A 27,643-nucleotide genomic window follows, 5' to 3' on the forward strand; every position below is an offset into this window, starting at 1 on the left:
AGCTACATGTTTTCTATTGCCTGAGTAGGAAAGATCTAGAAAAGCCTGTAAAGCAAGGAGAGTCAGTACCTTGTACAGCAGATACTAAATCTAAGGCAGTATTATAACATACAATATTTCCTGTGCCTGCATGTCTCCTCTCTTACCTTGCTTGCTTTTAATCACCTATAAGATTCATGTTTTCTATTGTCTGAGTAGGAAGGATCTGGAACAAGTCCGTGTAGCATGGGGAGGCAGCACATTGTTCAGCAGACACTAAATCTGAAGCAATATCATGATCATTCCAATCATTCTTCTATCTGTATGTTTCCTCCTTATCCTGCTTGTTATCTTAGCCCCCCAGCTACATGTTTTCTATTGCCTGAGTAGGAAAGATCTAGAAAAGCCTGTGTAGCAAGGAGAGTCAATCCCTTGTACAGCAGATACTAAATCTAAGGCAGTATTATAACATACAATATTTCCTGTGCCTGCATGTCTACTCTCTTACCTTGCTTGTTTTTAATCACCTATAAGATTCATGTTTTCTATTGTCTGAGTAGGAAGGATCTGAAACAAGTCTGTGTATCATGGGGAGGCAGCACATTGTTCAGCAAAAAACTAATTCTAAAGCAATATTATAATCATTCCAATCTTTCTTGTGTTTGTAGGGTTCCTCTTTATCCTGCTTGTTTTTTAACCCCTAAGCTACATGTTCTCTCATGTTTTCTGTTGCCTCAGTAGAAGGAATCTAGAAAAACCTGCATGAAGAGGCAGTCTGTTGTGTGGCAGATATTGGAACTAAAGCAGTATAATAACTTACAATCGTTGTTTCTATTTCCCTTTTTATCTTTCATCCTTTTTTATTTCTTTTTAACCCTGAATCTTCAGGAATTATATTCTTTTAATGCTTTTTATTGCCCTGGTCGGAGGCAGCTCAAACAAGTCTGTGTAAAAAGTAGAGGCACTCTATTATACAACAGATACTAAAGCAAACATCTGCTTAATTGCTATATTAATCCACTTTGTGTGTTTTTCCGCCTTCTTTTTGTTATTGTCTATTGTGTGTTTTATTTGGACAATTTTCCGCGTCCCTGCAGATTCTAGCAGTGACCGTGCAGCGAGATCATTATAATCTCCTTGTACAGCTTTGCTTTATGGCAGTTGCAATCTCTTGACGTGCAGTAATGTTAATATTTATTTACTGCTCATCATTACTTTGGGTATTACTCAGCACGAGTCTGTACCTATAAATACACAGAACCAGACTTACTATGAAGTGTAATAAGCATTCATTATCAGGGTTGTGCGTGGCACTAATGGCGTTCTATGGAGGAGCGAGGCTCTGAAGCTCTGCACCATTTATTCCAGCTCCAGTTAAACCAGATTTCATTCAAATAAATAACACAATGTATATTGCACAAGCGTATGGAGGACGCTGATATCAGCAGCTACTAGATTACCACCCCCCATGGCGCTACTGGTGGAGCAGCACTTGTTGTCTGAAGATCGCTTTTTCACAGTTATTAAGGTCTAGGTGTAGGATTATTATACAGTATCCACTTGTCTTTCGAGCGCTTTGTAATAATTTTAATAATGTTCTTGTTTTTCCATTCCAGTTTTGGCGATTTGGGGATTGGGTGGATGTGGTCGTGGACGATCGCTTGCCTGTGGATAAAGATGGGAAGCTCCTTTTTGTCTCATCTGCAAGGAAGAATCTGTTTTGGGGGGCTCTTCTGGAGAAAGCCTATGCCAAGTAAGCATCTTCAGATGTAGCAGAGCTGAGTTTGTCATTTGGCAACGCCATTGGTGTTTTTCTATTATTTTTTTTTATTTTTTTACATAGGACTGCAGGTAAATCTACTTAACAATACCCTGGTGAACAGTTAAATATACATTAGGTTCTTCATCCCTCCGGTGACTGTGTAGCAAAAAGCTCTACTCCGCCAGTAGGGGCAATAATTGATTTAATTGTGGAGATCTCTCGGGGGGAACGTATTGACACAGCACTTCAGCCCCCATCACTTTGCAGAGGGAAGATGGCCACCAATCCTCGGTACTGGATCAGGCACCCTACGGGCAGTGTGTTATTTTTCACATTTTTAGGCTATGTTCACACCTGCGTTGTGTCATTCCGTTGTTCTGCTCCGTCAGGGAATAACAGAAGCAACGGTTCCATTGCACAATGGACACCGCCAGTGGCCGACGGAACATATTGACTTTAATAGGTTCTGTCGGCTTTTCGTCGGGGTGTCTGTGGTTTTACCAGAGACAATAGCGCAGCATGCGGCGCTATTGTCTCCGGTAATCTCGGTCGAATCTGTGACGGAGGCCCCTAGCGGAGCCTCCAACGCAGATGTGAACAGGGCCTTAGTGCTACATTTGGGTAGAGGGTGAAGGGAGAGACTGGAAGAAGAAACATTGTCTCCTAAACAGAGGGTTCCTTTAAATGACCTATTTAGCTCTGCTACATCTGATTGTCAACATTAGTCTCATTATAGATTTTCCGTGAAATTCTCATAACTATATGGAATGGAGAAGCAGTCAGACTAAGTGAGATTTCATAACCCGCCTGACGTGTAGGTGTACAGGAATTCCTATCGTGCTTTTGAGGCATCATAAACCAGAGAACAAGTTCTTCAAGTTGTAATTAAGACGCGTTGTCACCAGATCCTGATCTAGCAGGACTGCCGATGGGGAATGGGGACACTTTAAATGCATTTCTTCAAGTGATCTTTCACTTTAGGATCCGTTACAAATAAACATATTTTCCAGGAGGAGATCACAACCACAATGATAATCGAACCTTCATTTTTTTTGGTGTCCTCCCATAATTCCTAGCATTCAACTTAAAAAATCCGTCTGTTCATCCTGAGCTTCCTGGTTCACGAATAGAATGACAAAACGACAGTAAAGACTGCCACTCACACTGGCATAGGAGATAGAGAGTTGGCAGAATGTAACATAACAATGTAAATATATATAAATACCATTCAGAGTCTTTAGAAAGCTGGGCTTTAACCCTTATGTGGACTGTAATGGCGACCTCTAGTGGGTTTTAACTAAAGAGAGAAATAATCTTTTAGTCTTAGGGTATGTTCACACGGCCTATTTACGGACGTAAATCGGGCGTTTTTGCCCCGAATTACGCCCGAAAATAGCGCCTCAATAGCGCTGACAAACATCTGCCCATTGAAAGCAATGGGCAGACGTTTGTCTGTTCACACGAGGCGTATATTTACGCGCCGCTGTCAAATGACGGCGCGTAAATAGACGCCCGCGTCAAAGAAGTGACCTGTCACTTCTTTGGCCGTAATTGGAGCCGCTATTCATTGACTCCAATGAATAGCAGCGCTAATTACGGCCGTAATTGACGCGGCGTTCAAGCGCCTGCACATGCCGGTACGGCTGAAATTACGGGGATGTTTTCAGGCTGAAACATCCCCGTAATTTCAGCCGTAACGGACGCCCTCGTGTGAACATACCCTTAAACTGGTCACAGAATTTATGATATGGAACAGAACATGCGTCTCTAATCAGTTACAAGGCGTTTAAGGAGATAAAGAAATAAGATGATTGTTGTGAAATTACAGAAGTTATGTCAGGACTTGTAGACAAAAAATGGAAAATTAAAAGGTTTATATCAATTTACCATCAATTCCAGTTCTTGTCCACCAGAGGGCAGTGGTGTAACACCTTTCCCATCTTTACTGGTTTCCTATGTCCAATATGAAATAAATTGACAATGTCTCTGAAGAGTTAACTGTTTCTTACACCTCAAAAGAGATTTTTGAGCGATTATAATGACGGTGCTTAATACAATTTGAAATTTATCTGGCACGCAGTCCTCGATTTAGAGCAGCCCCCTTTTCATTGTGGCATACATTACCCCCGGCATCAGTAGGCAGCTATTGCCATTTTACTCCAATCAGGAGCCTTCCAGAAAAAAATGGAGGAAACGATCTGGAAACTCGGGTGTAGATACCTGTCATAATTCTACTCCTAAAAAGAGTTTTATTCAGTTCAGATATTGAATTCTATAATTATTGTCCACACAGAAATGTTTCTCTATGTTTTCATATGTTGGGTTTTTCGTTAATAATACCAGACTGAGGCTCCCAAACCGCTAAAGGTTAGGGGAAAATTACAACTCTGCAGGGCACCTGGGCCACCACCACTATATATATATATATCTTCATTGGCGCTTGTACTCTGATGACCCCTAGTGGCCAGATTAACTTATGACTTTCTTCCCTCATAGACTTTGCGGTTCTTATGAAGACTTACAGATTGGCCAAGTGTCTGAAGCTCTGGTAGATTTCACCGGCGGTGTCAACATGACCATCAAATTAGAGCAGGCTCCTCCGGATCTGTGGCAGATCATGATAAGAGCAGCGTACAGCGGGTGTCTGATGGGATGTCAAACCCGATCAGGGGTAAGACCAATCTATTCTTCACTAATATATTTTTATACTATACGATATACTATATTTTTCAAACAGGCCTGATTAATATTCACGAGGCCTAATTAATATTCATGAGACCAGCCTAATTTTCATGAGGCCTGATCAATGTCCATCAGACTAATATTAAATAGGCCGGACCAATATTCATGTGGCCTTATTTATATTCACAATGCCTGATTAATATTCACAATGCCTGATGAATATTCACAATTCCTGATTAATATTCACAGTGCCTCATGAATATTCAAAATGCCTGATTAATATTCATGATGCCTGATTAATATTCACAATGCCTGATTAATATTCATGATGCCTGATTAATATTCATAATTCCTGATTAATATTCACGATGCCTGATTAATATTCACGATGCCTGATTAATATTCACAATGCCTGATTAATATTCACGATGCCTGATTAATATTCACAATTCCTGATTAATATTCATAATGCCTGATTAATATTCACGATGCCTGATTAATATTCACAATGCCCGATTAATATTCACAATTCCTGATTAATATTCATAATGCCTGATTAATATTCACGATGCCTGATTAATATTCACAATGCCTGATTAATATTCATGATTCCTGATTAATATTCACAATTCCTAATTAATATTCACAATGCCCGATTAATATTCATGATGCATGATTAATATTCATGAGGTTGTACAACACTCTCCATAAGAGCTGGAAATATATTATTTCTGGCAATGAACAAGATTTTTTTGGGGCTTAGTATTTTTTTCTCTGTTTATTTATAAGTCGTCCATTATTGTTTTATCGCTGATCGGGGATTTCGTGGTTGTGATCTGTGACTTTTGTTGTATTTTAGCCTGAAAGAGTCCTGGAGAACGGATTAGTGGCCGGACATGCGTACACTGTGACCGGAATCAGAACGGTAAAATTCGCTATTGCAAACCTCCTCCATGAAAGCGTCTCTCCCCCGTCCTCTGTGAAGCGACTTTCCCTGTTTGTGTTGCATAATGAGTAAATTCTTCCATCACTTCTCTCCAGGTGACCTGCAAATCTGGAACAGAAAATTTAGTCAGGCTGAGAAACCCATGGGGAAAGATTGAATGGAAAGGAAATTGGAGTGACAGGTAAGTCAAATAAAAAAAAATAATTAAAAAAACGGTATTTCCATATTTCGTACTATACTGCCCTCTAGTGGACACATGTAACACTACAGAATGCAAAAAATATTTAAACTAATTAAATTACAACTAGTTCTGTAAAACAACATTTTATCATTCTAGCCAAATGGAAAATAGATCACAACTTCGCCAAATTCCCAAATTGTTAAAATTCTGAATTCAAAATTCAGAATTCTAAATTAAAAAAATAATTATAATATATTATAATTTTTTTTTAAATATATTTCTATTTTGTTTAAATAATGCAACATTTATACCGTACATGGCCTAGATTTATTACAGTTTTCCCTGTGGCTAAAATGAAAAAATTCTTATATTTTTTTCTCTCTTTTTTTGTGACTCTAAAACCAAATCCCAGTGTGAAACTAATTGAAGGCAAGCGAAGCACGGGTCCATTCTTCATCTTATTCCCGCTGTAATCTTTGTGATAAATCTATGTGTCCATTGTCTTTTTTCCATCCATATTCTTAATGTTGTTTTTTTCAAACAGTTCCTCAAAATGGGACCAACTCAGCTTCAAGGAAAGACTACTACTGCGGAAGAGCCGAGAAGACGGAGAATTCTGGTATGAAAAGAGTTAAAAATCTCCACCTTTTAACACTATATCATCATATCTTCGCTCATTCGTTTCTTAATATAGGGATCGGAGCTTCAAATCCCCTGCATAGACATAGAGTAACCTGATAAAATTCTGCCTCCCTGCAGCCACCACTAGGGGGAGCTCACTGCATACTGTTTTATTATTGAGTTCAATGAGTACAATGTATGCAGTATATTTTCACTGTAAACAAATAGGAAAATGATACACCATAAAACTATTCAGATTCTGCCTCTTGTGAGGTGGATAAGTAAAGAAAAATGGCTGCCACCCGGGATAAAATAATGGGATGACATGATTAGTGAAGCTGCTTTTTTTTTTGGCGCAGGATGTCCATTGAGGACTTTGAGGCTCATTTGGTAGAGCTGGTCATCTGCAAGCTGACCCCTGACCTGATGAGTCATGAGAACGGCAAGGAGTGGACGCTATCAATGCAAATAGGGAAATGGGTGGATGGCAGCACGGCGGGCGGCAGAATGACCTATACAGGTAATGCCCAGCATCATCTCTGGTTACCCCCAGAGCAGCACTGACCTGTCATTGATACATTGTATTGTTATATGTATACAGAGTCCTACTGGAAAAATCCCCAGTACCGGCTGAAGATCCAAGTGGGAGACAACATGGAGAAACACACAAATTCCTGCAATGTCCTGGTGTCGCTCCTTCAAAAGCAGAACCATAAACACAGGAACCAGTCCCCTCCCCTCTACATCGGGATTTCCATCTTCAAGGTGAGGACATGATGGGTTTCGATTATTGGTGAAATATAGGGCAGCGGTCTGCAACCTGTGGCTCCCCAGATAATGCGAGACTACAACTCCCACCATGTCCTATGAGAGAGAGATTACTTATAGTCACATATATCATTGTAATTACTTACAACTTAACTTAACTTGTACTGATCTGAAGTTACTTTGTGTTTTATACTCCATTCACATCCAAAGCTGCATTCAAAAATTCTCCTGGCTGCCTGTCAGTATCCATCAACACAACGCTATGAGAGCAGGTTTATATTTTCTACCATAATGCAGATTAAACGCTGTACAGGAACAGAGATTAACACAGCCAGGAGATAGGAGGTCACTCAGTTTGAGTGCTAAAAGAAAACCAGCAGATTTGTAAATGCAGCTTTGGGTGTGACTGGAGTATGGCATAGTGTAATTTGCAATAATTACTCTGTTTGATGTTCAGTAGTGGAGTTATCTATTGATTCTTTCTAAATTCGGTACAAAAGATATTTTGGGTCTATGCTCAGAACAATTATCTGAAATTCCGAACTATTAGAAGTTCGGATGTGTATACAGAGGTAGTTATACTAAGTATTTGGTGTAGGCATCTCTAAAGTGCCCTCCATCCTGCTAATCTGGCATTGACACTCTTTTTGGGTCATGCCGGATTAGCAGAATTTCCGGACCATTGAGCGCCGGATTAACAAACTTCTTCTGTAATTGTATAAAACGGAATGTCAGAGATAAAATGACAAAATTGTAGAGAAATTCTGTATTTCAGGTGGAGTAACAGAATAATTTATGAGCCGTATATAATATGGGGGGCTTCTGCGCTCTATCCAGCCCTTGTGTAAAATATTACCCCGATTTTTTTAACATTAAATGAGCGGCTATTTATTCTTACGGCCTGTTGGGGGCAGTGTTGCTATCCACTTCCATCAAACCTATCTTTAGCTTCCATGATTTCACTGTGCTGCATTGCATTCTGGGAGATGTAAGTTTTCTATATCTCATTATATTTTTTTGTCTTCCAGGTGCCATTGGAGGTGAGTTGCAACAATGTTTCAGTTGGAACTGTTTGATGATACAATGTAGCAGAATGAGACGGTGCAGTATGCTGACAATTCGATGATACTAGTCAGAGGGGGCAGTAAATTCTGTCTCTTATTAATACACCGCCCCTTTAAGACAAATGTCAAAACCGATATCATAGGGAATTTAAAATTCCAAAAATGGAAGGCCTTGAGCCGCCGCTATAAACAAGGCCTCGCTGTGGGCGGGAAGGTTGGTATAAAGCCGCTCTTTGTGGATGACGGATTTAACGGTTTGTCATAATTTAATAATAATAAATATTAACCGTAATTGTACGCTTGGCTAAAAGTGGAATAATGGGGGAGGGGAGGGCGAAGAACGGAACAATAGAAATCACTGGGAGCTGGGAGGTCAAATGCAGGTTTTATTGAACGGGAAGATTAATGCTGCAGGTTGTAGAGTCGCGGCCACTTCCAGGGCTCTGAAGGATAATAAATCCTGATATTGACTGGAACCTAAAGCCGTGGATTCAATTATTCTACAAGCCGGTGGCACCGAGATTTCCAGGGAAACAAAATATAGACCTAGAATGTGGTGGACGGTTTACAGAGAGAATATTGTATATGTAGTGTAGACAAAACCAGGGCTGTATTCACATTATAGGTAAGAGATAGATAGATAGATAGATAGATAGATAGATAGATAGATAGATAGATAGATAGATAGATAGATAGATAGATAGATAGATAGATATGAGATAGATAGATATGAGATAGATAGATAGATAGATAGATAGATAGATAGATAGATAGATAGATAGATAGATAGATACGAGATAGATAGATAGATAGATAGATAGATAGATAGATAGATATGAGATAGATAGATAGATAGATATGAGATAGATAGATAGATATGAGATAGATAGATAGATAGATAGATAGATAGATAGATAGATAGATAGATAGATAGATAGATAGATAGATAGATAGATAGATAGATATTAGATAGATAGATAGATAGATAGATAGATAGATAGATACGAGATAGATAGATAGATAGATAGATAGATAGAAACGACATAAAGACATCCCAGAAACTGACAATATACTGGAGTCTACAGCGGGAATATAAACTGGCGCCATATCTGGAGAAACTGCCAAACCCCAGAGACAGACAGATCCTGAGCCGCTACAGACTGAGCGCCCACAACCTGCTCATCGAATCCGGGCGCCACAGACAGACCTACAAGCCCAGGGAGAGCCGACTGTGCCAACAGTGCGACCAGGAGGCCGTGGAGGATGAGGCCCACTTCCTGCTACACTGCTCCAAATACTCAGCAGTGAGGGACACTCACTTCAGGAGACTCTCTGATCTCTTACCGGACTTCAGCTCCATGGAAGAGGAAGAGAAACTCTACATCCTGCTGGGTGAAGAGGAAACCACAGTGGGCACAGCGGCACAATATGTCACTGCATGCCATAAACTGAGAGAGACATGATATGCCATGGACTTGTATAACCCCAACCCTAGATATGTCCCTATCCCCCAATCCCTCAGTCCCTATCCCTCATTCCCTTACTTCTTACTTGCTTTGGCAATGCTAATATGTATTTGGTCCTGCCAATAAAGCTTCTTTGAATTGAATTGAATTGAATTGAATAGATAGATAGATAGATAGATAGATAGATAGATAGATAGAATAGATAGATAGATAAGAGATAGATAGATAGATAGATAGCTAGATAGATAGATCGATAGATAGATAGATAGATAGATAGATAGATAGATAGATAGATAGATAGATAGATAGATAGATAGATAGATAGATAGATATGAGATAGATAGATAGATAGATAGATAGATAGATAGATAGATAGATAGATAGATAGATAGATAGATAGATAGATAGATAGATAGATATGAGATAGATAGATAGATAGATAGATAGATAGATAGATAGATAGATAGATAGATAGATAGATAGATAGATAGATAGATATGAGATAGATAGATATGAGATAGATAGATAGATAGATAGATAGATAGATAGATAGATAGATATGAGATAGATAGATAGATAGATAGATAGATAGATAGATAGATAGATAGATAGATAGATAGATAGATAGATAGATAGATACGAGATAGATAGATAGATAGATTAGATAGATAGATAGATAGATAGATAGATAGATAGATAGATAGATACGAGATAGATAGATAGATAGATAGATTAGATAGATAGATAGATAGATATGAGATAGATAGATCGATAGATCGATAGATTCTTGATTTACTACCTTGGACATATATATATATACCTTCCTCTGCACAGTACCAGGATATAAGGAGAAGGCTGCCAAAAGAATTCTTTAAAAACAACCGTCCAGTCAGCAACAAGTGCGTGTTCATCAATGAGCGGGAGGTGACCCAGGACTTTCACCTGCTCCCCGGCTCCTATGTCATCGTCCCTTCCACTGCGGAACCTGCACAGGAATGTGAGTTCATCCTCCGAGTCTTCTCCAGGAAACATCTTCTAGAGTAAGTGTCAATATCAGCGTAACCATCTCTTACCAGCAACAGCAACTCTCATCATCTCTAAATCATATATCTCTTCTCCTGGTAGATCTCATAGCTCAGATATTACTGAAAGAATAATCACCCCCAATATAATAACATTGTTTATATTTACTGATTTCAGGATACAAGCGGAGAGTCCGAACATGGTTCTCTGCTGCAAGGTAAGAAAACTTATTACAAAATGCCTCTCCCATCATGCATCAGGAGGGAGCCAGAATTTCTACAGGGGCAAGACTATAATAAGTATAATACTGCCCACATTATATAGTTATATTCTTGTATATAGGGCCAGTATTATAGTAGTTATATTCTTGTATATAGGAGCAGTATTATAGTAGTTATATTCTTGTATATAGAGGCAGTATTATAGTAGTTATATTCTTGTATATAGGAGCAGTATTATAGTAGTTATATTCTTGTATATAGGGGCAGTATTATAGTAGTTATATTCTTGTATATAGGGGGAGGTATTATAGTAGTTCTATTCTTGTATATAGGAGCAGTATTATAGTAGTTATATTCTTGTATATAGGAGCAGTATTATAGTAGTTATATTCTTGTATATAGGGCAGTAGTATAGTAGTTATATTCTTGTATATAGGGGCAGTGTTATAGTAGTTATATTCTTGTATATAGGGAGCAGTATTATAGTAGTTATATTCTTGTATATAGGAGCAGTATTATAGTAGTTATATTCTTGTATATAGGAGCAGTATTATAATAGTTATATTCTTGTATATAGGGAGCAGTATTATAGTAGTTATATTCTTGTATATAGGGGGCAGTATTATAGTAGTTATATTCTTGTATATAGGAGCAGTATTATAGTAGTTATATTCTTGTATATAGGAGCAGTATTATAATAGTTATATTCTTGTATATAGGGAGCAGTATTATAGTAGTTATATTCTTGTATATAGGGGGCAGTATTATAGTAGTTATACTCTTGTATATAGGAGCAGTATTATAATAGTTATATTCTTGTATATAGGGGGCAGTATTAGGGCATGACCACACGTGGCGGAATTTCACTTAAATTCCGCTGCGGACACTCCGCAGCGTTAATCCGCAGCGGAGCCGTTTGTCCATTGACTTACACTTTAATTTAGCAGTGTTCGTTTAGACGAGGCTGAAAATTCCGCTGCGGAGCATAGGCTGCGGAGCGGAATTTGGTGTCCGCAGCATGCTCTGTCTGTTGCGGAGCAGTGGCGGACTGGTTGCGGACTCATGGCGGAATTTCTCCATTGACTTCAATGGAGAGTCAAAATTCCGCAATGAAGTCCGCAGATCTTATGTGTGCTGCGGAGCGTATTGTTTTTACTACCATGACATTTCTTCATTCTGGCTGGACCTATGTATTTCTAGGTCTACAGCCAGACTGAGGAAGTCAATGGGGCTCCCGTAATGACGGGAGCGTTGCTAGGAGACGTCTGTAAATAGTCACTGTCCAGGGTGCTGAAAGAGTTACGCGATCGGCAGTAACTGTTTCTGCACCCGGGACAGTGACTACCGATCTCAATATACATGTATCTGTAAAAAAACATATAAGTTCATACTTACCGAGAACTCCCTGCGTCTGTCTCCAGTCCGGCCTCCCAGGATGACGTTTCAGTGTAAGTGACGGCTGCAGCCAATCACAGGCCAAGCACAGGCTGCAGCGGTCACATGGACTGGAGCGTCATCCAGGGAGGTCGGGCTGGATGCCGAAAGAGGGACGCGTCACCAAGACAACGGGCGGTAAGTATGAATTTCTTTGACTTTCACTAGGGAAAGTGCTGTCCCTTCTCTCTATCCTGCACTGAATAGGGAGAAGGGAAGCACTTTTCCTGCAGTCCGCAGCGGCCAGTCCGCATCAATTTTCTGCACATTTTGTGCAGATCCGCAGCAGAATCTGCAACGCAGATTCTGTGCGGCATTGATGCGGACAGTTGCGGAGGAAATCCGCCACGTGTGGTCATGCCCTTATAGTAGTTATATTCTTGTATATAGAGGCAGTATTATAGTAGTTATATTCTTGTATATAGGAGCAGTATTATAATAGTTATATTCTTGTATATAGGGGCAGTATTATAGTAGTTATATTCTTGTATATAGGAGCAGTATTATAATAGTTATATTCTTGTATATAGGGGGCAGTATTATAGTAGTTATATTCTTGTATATAGAGGCAGTATTATAGTAGTTATATTCTTGTATATAGGGGGCCAGTATTATAGTAGTTATATTCTTGTATATAGGGAGCAGTATTATAGTAGTTATATTCTTGTATATAGGAGGCAGTATTATAGTAGTTATATTCTTGTATATAGGGGGCAGTATTATAGTAGTTATACTCTTGTATATAGGGAGCAGTATTATAGTAGTTATATTTTTGTATATAGGAGGCAGTATTATAGTAGTTATATTCTTGTATATAGGGGCAGTATTATAGTAGTTATATTCTTGTATATAGGAGCAGTATTATAGTAGTTATATTCTTGTATATAGGGAGCAGTATTATAGTAGTTATATTCTTGTATATAGGGGCAGTATTATAGTAGTTATATTCTTGTATATAGGGACAGTATTATAGTAGTTATATTCTTGTATATAGGGAGCAGTATTATAGTAGTTATATTCTTGTATATAGGGGCAGTATTATAGTAGTTATATTCTTGTATATAGGGAGCAGTATTATAGTAGTTATATTCTTGTATATAGGGGCAGTATTATAGTAGTTATATTCTTGTATATAGGGACAGTATTATAGTAGTTATATTCTTGTATATAGGGGGCATCATTATAGTAGTTATATTCTTGTATACAGAGGGCAGTATTATAGTAGTTATATTCTTGTATATAGGGGGCAGCATTATAGTGGTTAGATTCTTGTATATAGGGGCAGTATTATAGTAGTTATATTCTTGTATATAGGAGCAGTATTATAGTAGTTATATTCTTGTATATAGGGACAGTATTATAGTAGTTATATTGTATATAGGGAGCAGTATTATAGTAGTTATATTCTTGTATATAGGGGCAGTATTATAGTAGTTATATTCTTGTATATAGGGAGCAGTATTATAGTAGTTATATTCTTGTATATAGGGGCAGTATTATAGTAGTTATATTCTTGTATATAGGGACAGTATTATAGTAGTTATATTCTTGTATATAGGGGGCATCATTATAGTAGTTATATTCTTGTATACAGAGGGCAGTATTATAGTAGTTATATTCTTGTATATAGGGGGCAGTATTATAGTGGTTAGATTCTTGTATATAGGGGCAGTATTATAGTAGTTATATTCTTGTATATAGGAGCAGTATTATAGTGGTTATATTCTTGTATATAGGGGCAGTATTATAATAGTTATATTCTTGTATATAGGGGCAGTATTATAGTAGTTATATTCTTGTATATAAGAGCAGTATTATAGAAGTTATATTCTTGTATATAAGGGGCAGTATTATAGTAGTTATATTCTTGTATATAGGGGGCAGTATTATAGTAGTTATATTCTTGTACATAGGAGGCAGTATTATAGTAGTTATATTCTTGAATATATAAGCAGTATTATAGTAGTTATATTCTTGTATATGGGGGACAGTATTATAGTAGTTATATTCTTATATATAGGAGGAGTATTATAGTAGTTATATTCTTGTATATAGGGGGCAGTATTATAGTAGTTATATTCTTGTATATAGGAGCAGTATTATAGTAGTTATATTCTTATATATAGGAGGAGTATTATAGTAGTTATATTTTTGTATATAGGGAGCAGTATTATAGTAGTTATATTCTTGTATATAGGAGGAATATTATAGTAGTTATATTCTTGTATATAGGGGCAGTATTATAGTAGTTATATTCTTTTACACAGGGGGCAGTATTATAGTAATTATACTCTTGTATATAGTGGCAGTATTATAGTAGTTATATTCTTGTATATAGGAGCCGTATTATAGTAGTTATACTCTTGTATATAGTGGCAGTATTATAGTAGTTATATTCTTGTATATAGGGGGCAGTATTATAGTAGTTATATTCTTGTATATAGGGCAGTAGTATAGTAGCTATGTTCTTGTATATAGGGGCAGTATTATAGTAGTTATATTCTTGTATATAGGGCAGTAGTATAGTAGCTATGTTCTTGTATATAGGGGCAGTATTATAGTAGTTATATTCTTGTATATAGGGGGCAGTATTATAGTAGTTATATTCTTGTATATAGGAGCAGTATTATAGTAGTTATATTCTTGTATATAGGAGCAGTATTATAGTAGTTATATTCTTGTATATAGGGGCAGTATTATAGTAGTTATAGTCTTGTATATAGGGGCAGTATTATAGTAGTTATATTCTTGTATATAGGGGGCAGTATTATAGTAGTTATATTCTTGTATATAGGGGCAGTATTATAGTGGTTATATTCTTGTATATAGGGGGCAGTATTATAGTAGTTATATTCTTGTATATAGGGGGCAGTATTATAGTAGTTATATTCTTGTATATAGAGGGCAGTATTATAGTCGTTATATTCTTGTATATAGGGGGCAGTATTATAGTCGTTATATTCTTGTATATAGGAGCAGTATTATAGTCGTTATATTCTTGTATATAGGGGGCAGTATTATAGTAGTTATATTCTTGTATATAGAGGGCAGTATTATAGTAGTTATATTCTTGTATATAGGGGGCAGTATTATAGTCGTTATATTCTTGTATATAGGAGCAGTATTATAGTAGTTATATTCTTGTATATAAGGGCAGTATTATAGTAGTTATATTCTTGTATATAGGAGCAGTATTATAGTAGTTATATTCTTGTATATAGGGGCAGTATTATAGTAGTTATATTCTTGTATATAGGGAGCAGTATTATAGTAGTTATATTCTTGTATATAGGGCAGTAGTATAGTAGCTATGTTCTTGTATATAGGGGCAGTATTATAGTAGTTATATTCTTGTATATAGGGCAGTAGTATAGTAGCTATGTTCTTGTATATAGGGGCAGTATTATAGTAGTTATATTCTTGTATATAGGGGGCAGTATTATAGTAGTTATATTCTTGTATATAGGAGCAGTATTATAGTAGTTATATTCTTGTATATAGGAGCAGTATTATAGTAGTTATATTCTTGTATATAGGGGCAGTATTATAGTAGTTATAGTCTTGTATATAGGGGCAGTATTATAGTAGTTATATTCTTGTATATAGGGGGCAGTATTATAGTAGTTATATTCTTGTATATAGGGGCAGTATTATAGTAGTTATATTCTTGTATATAGGGGGCAGTATTATAGTAGTTATATTCTTGTATATAGAGGGCAGTATTATAGTCGTTATATTCTTGTATATAGGGGGCAGTATTATAGTCGTTATATTCTTGTATATAGGAGCAGTATTATAGTAGTTATATTCTTGTATATAAGGGCAGTATTATAGTAGTTATATTCTTGTATATAAGGGCAGTATTATAGTAGTTATATTCTTGTATATAGGAGCAGTATTATAGTAGTTATATTCTTGTATATAGGGGCAGTATTATAGTAGTTATATGCTTGTATATAGGGGCAGTATTATAGTAGTTAGATTCTTGTATATAGGGGGCAGTATTATAGTAGTTATATTCTTGTATATAGGAGGCAGTATTATAGTAGGTATATTCTTGTATATAGGGGCAGTATTATAGTAGTTATAGTCTTGTATATAGGGGCAGTATTATAGTAGTTATATTCTTGTATATAGGGGGCAGTATTATAGTAGTTATATTCTTGTATATAGGGGCAGTATTATAGTAGTTATATTCTTGTATATAGGGCAGTAGTATAGTAGCTATGTTCTTGTATATAGGGGCAGTATTATAGTAGTTATATTCTTGTATATAGGGCAGTAGTATAGTAGCTATGTTCTTGTATATAGGGGCAGTATTATAGTAGTTATATTCTTGTATATAGGGGGCAGTATTATAGTAGTTATATTCTTGTATATAGGAGCAGTATTATAGTAGTTATATTCTTGTATATAGGAGCAGTATTATAGTAGTTATATTCTTGTATATAGGGGCAGTATTATAGTAGTTATAGTCTTGTATATAGGGGCAGTATTATAGTAGTTATATTCTTGTATATAGGGGGCAGTATTATAGTAGTTATATTCTTGTATATAGGGGCAGTATTATAGTAGTTATATTCTTGTATATAGGGGGCAGTATTATAGTAGTTATATTCTTGTATATAGAGGGCAGTATTATAGTCGTTATATTCTTGTATATAGGGGGCAGTATTATAGTCGTTATATTCTTGTATATAGGAGCAGTATTATAGTAGTTATATTCTTGTATATAAGGGCAGTATTATAGTAGTTATATTCTTGTATATAAGGGCAGTATTATAGTAGTTATATTCTTGTATATAGGAGCAGTATTATAGTAGTTATATTCTTGTATATAGGGGCAGTATTATAGTAGTTATATGCTTGTATATAGGGGCAGTATTATAGTAGTTAGATTCTTGTATATAGGGGGCAGTATTATAGTAGTTATATTCTTGTATATAGGAGGCAGTATTATAGTAGGTATATTCTTGTATATAGGGGCAGTATTATAGTAGTTATATTCTTGTATATAGGGGGCAGTATTATAGTAGTTATATTCTTGTATATAGGGGTAGTATTATAGTAGTTATATTCTTGTATATAGGAGCAGTATTATAGTAGTTATATTCTTGTATATAAGGGTCAGTATTATAGTAGTTATATTCTTGTATATAGGGGGCAGTATTATAGTAGTTATATTCTTGTATATAGGGTCAGTATTATAGTAGTTATATTCTTGAATATAGGGGCAGTATTATAATAGTTATATTCTTGTATATAGGAGGCAGTATTATAGTAGTTATATTCTTGTATATAGGGAGCAGTATTATAGTAGTTATATTCTTGTATATAGGGGGCAATATTATAGTAGTTATATTCTTGTATATAGGGAGCAGTATTATAGTAGTTATATTCTTGTATATAGGGGGCAGTATTATAGTAGTTATAGTCTTGTATATAGGAGCAGTATTATAGTAGTTATATTCTTGTATATAGGGGGCAGTATTATAGTAGTTATATTCTTGTATATAGGAGGCAGTATTATAGCAGTTATATTCTTGTATATAGGGGCAGTAATATAGTAGTTATTCTTGTATATAGGAGCAGTATTATAGTAGTTATATTCTTGTATATAGGAGCAGTATTATAGTAGTTCTATTCTTGTATATAGGAGCAGTATTATAGTAGTTATATTCTTGTATATAGGGGCAGTGTTATAGTAGTTATATTCTTGTATATAGTAGCGGTATTATAGTAGTTATATTCTTGTATATAGGAGCAGTATTATAGTAGTTATATTCTTGTATATAGGGGGCAGTATTATATTAGTTATATTCTTGTATATAGGGAGCAGTATTATAGTAGTTATATTCTTGTATATAGGGGGCAGTATTATAGTAGTTATATTCTTGTATATAGGGAGCAGTATTATAGTAGTTATATTCTTGTATATAGGAGCAGTATTATAGTAGTTATATTCTTGTATATAGGAGCAGTATTATAGTAGTTATATTCTTGTACATAGGAGGCAGTATTATAGTAGTTATATTCTTGTATATTGGGAGCAGTATTATAGTAGTTATATTCTTGTATATAGGGGCAGTATTATAGTAGTTATATTCTTGTATATAGGGGGCAGTATTATAGTAGTTATATTCTTGTATATTGGGAGCAGTATTATAGTAGTTATATTCTTGTATATAGGAGCAGTATTATAGTAGTTATATTCTTGTATATAGGAGCAGTATTATAGTAGTTATATTCTTGTATATAGGAGCAGTATTATAGTAGTTATATTCTTGTATATAGGGGGCAATATTATAGTAGTTATTTTCTTGTATATATGAGGCAGTATTATAGTAGTTATATTCTTGTATATAGGGGCAGTATTATAGTAGTTATATTCTTGTATATAGGGGCAGTATTATAGTAGTTATATTCTTGTCTATAGGGAGGCAATATTATAGTAGTTATATTCTTGTATATAGGGGCAGTATTATAGTAGTTATATTCTTGTATATAGGGGCAGTATTATAGTAGTTATATTCTTGTCTATAGGGGGCAGTATTATAGTAGTTATATTCTTGTATATAGGGGCAGTATTATAGTAGTTATATTCTTGTATATAGGGGGCAGTATTATAGTAGTTATATTCTTGTATATAGGAGCAGTATTATAGTAGTTATATTCTTGTATATAGGAGCAGTATTATAGTAGTTATATTCTTGTATATAGGAGCAGTATTATAGTAGTTATATTCTTGTATATAGGAGGCAGTATTATAGTAGTTATATTCTTGTATATAGGAGCAGTAATATAGTAGTCATATTCTTGTATATAGGAGCAGTATTATAGTAGTTATATTCTTGTATATAGGAGCAGTATTATAGTAGTTATATTCTTGTATATAGGAGCAGTATTATAGTAGTTATATTCTTGTATATAGGAGCAGTATTATAGCAGTTATATTCCTGTATATAGGAGGCAGTATTATAGTAGTTATATTCTTGTATATAGGGAGGCAGTATTATAGTAGTTATATTCTTGTATATAGGGGCAGTATTATAGTAGTTATATTCTTGTATATATTGGGCAGTATTATAGTAGTTATATTCTTGTATATAGGAGCAGTATTATAGTAGTTATATTCTTGTATATAGGAGCAGTATTATAGTAGTTATATTCTTGTATATAGGAGGCAGTATTATAGTAGTTATATTCTTGTATATAAGAGCAGTATTATAGTAGTTATATTCTTGTATATAGGGGGCAGTATTATAGTATTGCACATAGTTTTGAATTACTATTACACTTATTTCATTCAATTTTTTTTTTTTGTTTAGAAAATTGCTGATAAACAGGATGATTTGGAAAATGTCATTATCAGATATGTTGAAAAGGTAACGATATACCTAATATTATTATGAACTGCAGTTATTTCAGGCCACACACAACAGATTTCTTCTCTACTTATATCATAATAATTATCTCTTCTTTTACTTAAAAGGAATGTCCAATCCCGAACACCATTTAGTTGTTTTTTTTACTAGAAAGGTCCAAAATTCTGTGCCGGTTCTTTTATTAATATCTCTTTATAGGGGTTATGACTCAATTTTTCCGGTATGGAGCTTCAAATCCCCGGTATTGTCACAGTTAATTAATATAAAATTGGGATGGGGGTATCGGGACCACCCGTGGCGGCTGGTTAGGAGTGTGGCAGTGTCAAGCAGCTGCTGAAAGGCCCCAATATTTATCTTTATCATGCCCCCTCCCCCATCCTCTCTGTACACCATCGCTGATGTCCCTTTCTATATAGCAGGACATGTAATCATTCTATATATTATGTTGCAGCACCCGGAAATCAAAGTCTCTGAGCTGCAGATGTTGCTGAATAAAGGATCGTGGTCAAGTAAGTCACATGGTCAATGATACGTAATGTTTCTACGCATATAGTACCGTATATATATATATATATATATATATTTATAAAGCGTCTCCCACTTTCTAATATACTTTATGTTTAAATTCCTCACCATTTTCAAGATGTCTGCTTGCTGTCAGTAAGGGGGGTCTAAAATCCCTTTCTGACCTAATGCTTCTCATTGTCACATTTGTATCCAGTCCAGACAATTCTCTGTGAGATAAAAACATCAGCTGCACGAATTTCTCTCCTGTCCTGACAGTTTGTTACAGTGTATCATTGCAGGGAAAAGTTATCAGTGTGGAGTTCACCTTATTTAGTTCACAAAAGATTGCCTAGACTGGATACAATTGTAGCAAAATGTCAGCTGTGAGAAGTATTAGTTCTTTACAGGTTTTCCAGCCTCTGGATGTAAACAATAATGTTTTCATTCACTGACAGCAAACAGAAATCTTTAAAATAATGAGGAATTGCATACACAAAGTATATTAGAATGTTGCAGGACTTTTCATTCTACAACAATTAAAGGGATATTCCCATCTAAAGCGTTAATGACATAAGAACAGAATAAACTATAAATCCCTCCCTGGGACCCTCACCTATTGAGAGAACAGAGTTTTAGTGAACCCGCTTGTTGATTCCCGGCCGCCACATGTGGCAAACAGGGGTCACTGGACTTATGCTCCGCCCTAGAGGAACTCTGGGACCCTCACCTATCAGGCATTTATAGTAACTCCGGTTGATATGTCATAAATGCTTAAGATGTAAGTACCCCTTTAATTGATGTATAATAAAAATTTCTGCAAATTTGTGTATCAATTCCTCACTATTTCCAAGATCTCTGCTTGCTCTCATGGCGTGGAAGTGCCCCATTAGGCTTCATTTCAGTATTTAAGTCAAACTCTTGTCCCAAATCCTTGGTCTCTATACCGGCCTGAGGACATATACACCAGTCATGGGGGCACATTGTTGCTATGATGCCTGTTGAGGGGGGGTGGGGGGGGGGCGAGCCTGTCTCTTCTCTATACATTTCAGGATCCCTCTCCCATAGGGATGGGCAGAACAGAAGGGGCAGATGATCCAAGTTAAGGGCGAGGGGAGGGGGCATTCTTTTTGTTAAAGGGACGAGTGAGGGGACAGAGAGGTCATTGGACGGAGCGGTAGTGGTGGTCCGGACCAGGACCACCACTTTCTATGAGGTCCTGAGTATAAGGTCACCCCTTCATTATTAAGTTGCTGTTTCCTTTATGAATTATTAACCCTTGGGTTGACTGCGGCCATTAATCCTGCACGGGCTATTAGTCGCGATGTGATTGGCTTCCTTGTCTGCGCACTGTATAATAACGCCGCTCTTCTCCCGCTCTCTCGCAGGTGTCAGGCACACTCCAGTCAAGTTCAGCTTAGACGCCTGTAAAGTCATTATGGCTCAGTTGGACGTATCCTTCCCGTGTTGCAAAAATACTTTGATTTGTGAACTTCATGCAATGCCCAGGGGCCCTCTCAGCCATTACCCAGAATCACCGGCGCTTTTATTTCCAGCAAAGTGCGCGCAGCTTTTCATTACGGCCAAGTATTTGCTGGGTATCGTCTCTAGTACATTCATCCGAGATGAAACCCATAAAACCTTCTCCATGTTAACCCACAGGCGGCTGCAGTGGCATGAAAGATTGATTATCCATTATTCTATGGCGCCAGCCTATACCCTGGTCCTGTATACAAACTGCGGGCACAGTGGTTGCTTTACTATACCACCCATCACCCATGTCATTACTCGGTATATACAGTATATAGAGACAAGCACTCTCCTGAATGAGGACCTACTGGCGATCAACTGACCCCCTACCGGATAAGTGTAGTATTGCATGTAGTATTTCAATTCCTCACGTTTTCAAGATCTCTGCTTGTTGTCAGTGGACATAAACATTCATGGTTACATTCAGTGACAGAAGTAGTTTTAACTTAGTCCCGAAACAGCTGAGGGTTTGTTACATTGTATCAGTCTGGGCAGCAGCACAGATCTATCTCTTATTGTAGATTCCAGGGTAATAGCTCTTACCTACACTGATACATTGTAACAAACCTTCAGCTGTGTGGGCAGGCTCTCAATATTAGCCTCTCAATGTAAGCAAAAATTATTTCAATTCGCTTTTCCATCTTGAAAATGGTGAGGAATTGAAAATACTTATCAGGTTTTATACTCTAGTCACACCCAGAGCTGTTTTTAAAATGGAACACTTGTTTGGAATCCATTAGTGCTGACCGTGCAGACAAAAATCAGCTTAGCTGATTTTCCGTGATGTACTGCACTGTGGGAGATGTAGTGTTTACCCCATCAGGCTACTGTATAGTGTTGTGATGTAAACACTACATCTTCTACAATGCACTACATCATTGCATGCTGTGTACAGGGTGGTGATAAATCGTTGGGCAGCAGTGGGTATGCAGCTTGAGAACTGAGAATAAGAAAAACGAAAATCAGAAGAATTTTGAATGCAGCTCTGGATGTGACCGGAGTATATGAGATTACTGAAGATCAGTGCGGGAGATTCATAGTTCGGTGTTATAGCGTTACTCATGGTGCCGTGTTATAGGATAATTCTCTGTTATATATATTGTTGTAAACCATAACTCACAGCACAGGTCAGTGCATCAGGGACACTGAACATGATCGAGTTCTACAATCTATGGCAGCGACTTATCTCTTACCAGGTAAGCAGAGCTCCCTGTGTATGTACTGATCAGCGGTGCAGTGCAGACGCTTCTCCTGGTATTAATGGTGCAGTAATAAGTGAGATACATAATCTCTTCTCCCCTGATCTCACGCTGATTTTTTGCCACCTCTAATAATAGTCCGTGCAGAGGTCACACATCCTGTGGATAATAGTATCTATCTATCTATCTATCTATCTATCTATCTATCTATCTATCTATCTATCTATCTATCTATCTATCTATCTATCTATCTATCTATCTATCTATCTATCTATCTATCTATCTATCTCATATCTATCTATCTATCTCATATCTATCTATCTATCTCATATCTATCTATCTATCTCATATCTATCTATCTATCTATCTCTCTATCTCATATCTATCTATCTATCTATCTATCTATCTATCTATCTATCTATCTATCTATCTATCTATCTATCTATCTATCTATCTATCTATCTATCTATCTATCTATCTATCTCATATTTATCTATCTATCTATCTATCTATCTATCTATCTATCTATCTATCTATCTATCTATCTATCTATCTATCTATCTATCTATCTATCTCATATCTATCTATCTATCTCATATCTATCTATCTATCTATCTATCTATCTATCTATCTATCTATCTATCTATCTATCTATCTATCTATCTATCTATCTATCTATCTATCTATCTATCTATCTATCTATCTATCTATCTATCCTCATACCTATCTATCTATCTATCTATCTATCTATCTATCTATCTATCTATCTATCTATCTATCTATCTATCTATCTATCTATCTATCTATCTATCTATCTATCTATCTATCTATCTATCTATCTATCTATCTCTGATAGAATGGTCCTCCTAAAAGTAATATAAGTCCTTGAGTCGTGACAAGTTTTAGGAGTTATAATCCAGCTGTCTCCATGAAATAACAATTCTGAAACATATTTTCTTAGAACTGTCCTTTATGCCGTTCCTCCTTTACCCCTCATAGAAATTTCTGAATAAATTTAAAACTGGGTGTTACCATTCTCCTTGTCAAAGGGGCGTGTCCCTACGCAGTCTCACTCTGTCAGCTCTGATTGGACATTGTCAGTGACACACCCACTACACAGTTGTAAATTTATTCATAAATTTCTAGGAGGAATAAGAGAGGAACGGTACAATCTAGAGTACTAAGAAAATATATTCCGGAATTGTTATTTCATGGGGAATACAATTATTACTAAAACAGACATGTCAGGAGAGTTGACCGATCCTTGTAATGGTTGCCATGTTGGTTGTCACCCAGCTCTCCTGGAAACTGATAAAACTAAGGAACTGCTGAAGATAATTTGACAGAAGAAGACGACTCAAGGATTTATATACTGGTGATCTTTCCTTTGCCTGCACACATGTATCATTTCTGCTGCGTTCCCCTTTATATACAGATGTAGCCATCTTTATCTTGACTTTTAACGCATTAAATACACAGCGGCAAGAAACTTTGATTGACTCTTTCAATGGCTTTTGTTGTCAGATATCACGCTGCAGGAAGGTATCAGAGTCCAGATAAACTTGGCTACATCTGTACAATCCCATTATAACTGGTGCAGTAATAAGAGTATTTATATATGTGATTACGTAACAGACAGGCCCTGACACATTGTAACGGATCATGTGTCTATAATAGTTCTCGTTGGCCTCTCCATATAATAGAGCGCGGCAGGATTTACCCTTGTACAATACAGAACCAATGAAAGGTCAATCGCCGCTAATCTTCCCAGATTATATAATGTCCTGCTTGCTCGGACTGAAATTGAGATTTATGCGTCCGGCGCCGGGACTAAAACATTTCTATTTTTAAGCCGTGGAGAGAAATCTCACCTTGTAATCTCATTGTTTCCATAGGAGATTTTCCAGAGGAGAGACATTGATAAATCGGGATATCTGAAACTCAGTGACCTGCAGGCCGCGGGGCAGGAGAAAGGTAAAATAGAAAAGATCTCACCTTCCGAAACTCAGGGCTCTGGAAACCGGAACTGTCTCATCTGTAATGATGTAGCAGAGCTGAGTATGCCATTTAAAGACCAGAATGATATGTGCATTGTGATAATGTAGATGACCTGCAGTCCTATGTAAAAAGGAAGAGTTGGGGATTTGCTGGTATAGGGTCTCTGAAAAAGAGAACTGTCTTATCTCTGCTACATCTTTAATGGTGTAGTAGAGCTGAGTATGCCATTTAAAGACCAGAATGCTATGTGCATTGTGATAAGTAAGTTGATCTGCAGTTCTGTGTAAAAAGCAAGAGTTGGGGATTTGCTGGTATAGGGTCTCTGAAAAAGGGAACTGTCTTATCTCTACTACATCTGTAAGGATGTAGCAGAGCTGAGTATGCCATTTAAAGACCAGAATGCTATGTGCATCGTTATAATGTAGATGACCTGCAGTCCTATGTAAAAAGTAAGAGTTGGGGAATTGCTTGTATACAGACTAAAAAGGAGAACTGTCTCATCGGTGCAGCTGTAATGATGTAGCAGAGCTGAATTTGTCATTTCAAGTTTTAGATCTGCATAGATTGTGAGAATGTAGAAGGTACTATGTAAAAAGGAAGAGTCAGAGAATTGTTTGTATGGTGATTCTGTTTACTAGAAGAAAAGGAGGACTGTTAACATTGTGACTGTAATGATGTAGTAGGGGGGAGTTGGTAATATATCCTTTGTTCTATCTGAATATTTTGCATGCTTACTTGCAGTCATATGTGAAGAGTAAGGGCGGGTTCACACATGGCGGAATTTCACTTAAATTCCGCTGCGGACACTCCGCAGCGTTAATCCGCAGCGGAGCCGTTTCTCCATTGACTTTCACTTTAATTTAGCAGTGTTCGTTTACACGATGCGTAAAATTCCGCTGCGGAGCATAGGCTGCGGAGCGGAATTTGGTGTCCGCAGCATGCTCTGTCTGTTGCGGAGCAGTGGCGGACTCATGGCGGAATTTCTCCATTGACTTCAATGGAGAGTCAAAATTCCGCAATGAAGTCCGCAGATCTTATGTGTGCTGCGGAGCGTATTGTTTTTACTACCATGACATTTCTTCATTCTGGCTGGACCTATGTATTTCTAGGTCTACAGCCAGACTGAGGAAGTCAATGGGGCTCCCGTAATGACGGGAGCGTTGCTAGGAGACGTCTGTAAATAGTCACTGTCCAGGGTGCTGAAAGAGTTAAGCGATCGGCAGTAACTGTTTCTGCACCCGGGACAGTGACTACCGATCTCAATATACATGTATCTGTAAAAAAAAAATATAAGTTCATACTTACCGAGAACTCCCTGCGTCTGTCTCCAGTCCGGCCTCCCAGGATGACGTTTCAGTGTAAGTGACGGCTGCAGCCAATCACAGGCCAAGCACAGGCTGCAGCGGTCACATGGACTGGCGCGTCATCCAGGGAGGTCGGGCTGGATGCCGAAAGAGGGACGCGTCACCAAGACAACGGGCGGTAAGTATGAATTTCTTTGACTTTCACTAGGGAAAGTGCTGTCCCTTCTCTCTATCCTGCACTGAATAGGGAGAAGAGAAGCACTTTTCCTGCAGTCCGCAGCGGCCAGTCCGCATCAATTTTCTGCACATTTTGTGCAGATCCGCAGATTCTGTGCGGCATTGATGCGGACAGTTGCGGAGGAATTCCGCCATGTGTGGTCATGCCCTAATAGTCAAGGACTGGCTTCTATAGGGCCTTTGGTTATTTAAAGAAAAGGTGAATTGTCGCATCTGTGAGTCTGAAATTATGTAGCAGAGCTGAGTTTGTAATTTACCTGCTGTCCACAGATAACTCACTGTGATAGACCCTGTGTATGTGGTGAATAATAAACCTGGCTCTGCTGCATCTGTGTCTGCAGGCTGTGAGTTGTATGTATATTCTGTGTGTAGTGAGGCCGCTGGTCCCGCAATCTCCCCAGCAGAACCCGCACGTCATTAATCGGGGCTTTGTCTTGTCCAAATAAGAGCAGAGCAGAAATAGAGACAGGTGTGAAACACAGAAACTGTCTAATATGTCTACTCACCGTGTGCTCTCTCTCTGTCTCTCCCTCATTTCTCTCCTCTTGACGCTCTCTTTCCTTCCCCTCTTTCTCTCTTGACTCTCTCTTCTTGGTCACTCTCTTTCCTTTCTCTCTCTCTGACACTCTCTTTCCCTCCTCTTTCTCTCTCTCATTCCTTCCCCTCTCTCCCTTTCTCTCTTTCTCTGATGCTCTCTTTTCTCCTCTCTCTCTTTCTCTCTCCCTTTCTCTCTCTCTCTTTCTCTGACGCTCTCTTTTCTTCTCTCTCTTTCTCTCTCTCTGACGCTCTCTTTTCTTCCTTACTTTGTCGCTCTCTTTCCTTCCTCTCTCTCTTTCTCTCTCTCCCTTTCTCTCTCTGATGCTCTTTTCTTCCGCACTGTCTTTCTCTCTTTCTCTGATGCTCTCCTTTCTTCTCTCTCTGCCGCTCTCTTTCCTCCCTCTCTCTTTCTCTTTATTTTTCGCTCTCTCTCTGCCACTCTCTTTCCTCCCTCTCTCTCTCTGATGCTCTCTTTTCGCTCTCTCTGCCACTCTCTTTTCTCTGTCTGCGCTGTCTTGCCTCTCTCTCTCTGATTCTCTCTTTCCGCCCTCTCTCTCTCTCTGACGCTCTATTTTCTCTCTCTTTCCTCTCTCTGCGCTCTCTTTCCTCCCTCTCTGGCGCTCTCCTTTCTCTCTCTCTCTGATGCTCTCTTTTCTCTCTCTCTGCGCTCACTTTCCTCCCTCTCACTCTCTCTGACGCTCTCTTTTCTCTCTCTCTCTTTGCGCTCTATTTTCTCTCTGCGCTCTCTTTTCTCCCTCCCTCTCTCTGCGCTCTCCTTCCTCCCTCCCTCTCTTACGCTCTA

At 37.4% G+C, this 27,643-nt stretch overlaps 1 protein-coding gene across 1 annotated transcript in view; it reads left to right on the forward strand.

Annotated features, from left to right (window-relative positions):
- The window catches only part of LOC142761432 (calpain-14-like), a 44,804-nt gene that overhangs the window by 3,593 nt on the left and 13,568 nt on the right, over positions 1-27,643 (forward strand). Inside the window, exons 4-18 of the mRNA XM_075864624.1 lie at positions 1,596-1,732; positions 4,238-4,412; positions 5,283-5,348; positions 5,465-5,550; positions 6,095-6,169; positions 6,531-6,691; positions 6,773-6,936; positions 7,968-7,979; positions 10,304-10,509; positions 10,670-10,709; positions 19,476-19,532; positions 19,984-20,041; positions 21,425-21,489; positions 22,694-22,762; positions 24,661-24,739. Coding sequence (XP_075720739.1) covers positions 1,596-1,732; positions 4,238-4,412; positions 5,283-5,348; positions 5,465-5,550; positions 6,095-6,169; positions 6,531-6,691; positions 6,773-6,936; positions 7,968-7,979; positions 10,304-10,509; positions 10,670-10,709; positions 19,476-19,532; positions 19,984-20,041; positions 21,425-21,489; positions 22,694-22,762; positions 24,661-24,739 — 1,450 coding nt within the window. The remainder of the gene's footprint in view (positions 1-1,595; positions 1,733-4,237; positions 4,413-5,282; positions 5,349-5,464; positions 5,551-6,094; positions 6,170-6,530; positions 6,692-6,772; positions 6,937-7,967; positions 7,980-10,303; positions 10,510-10,669; positions 10,710-19,475; positions 19,533-19,983; positions 20,042-21,424; positions 21,490-22,693; positions 22,763-24,660; positions 24,740-27,643) is intronic.

This window comes from Rhinoderma darwinii, chromosome 4 (genome assembly GCF_050947455.1).
Source record: "Rhinoderma darwinii isolate aRhiDar2 chromosome 4, aRhiDar2.hap1, whole genome shotgun sequence".
NCBI classification, from domain to species: Eukaryota; Metazoa; Chordata; class Amphibia; order Anura; family Rhinodermatidae; genus Rhinoderma; species Rhinoderma darwinii.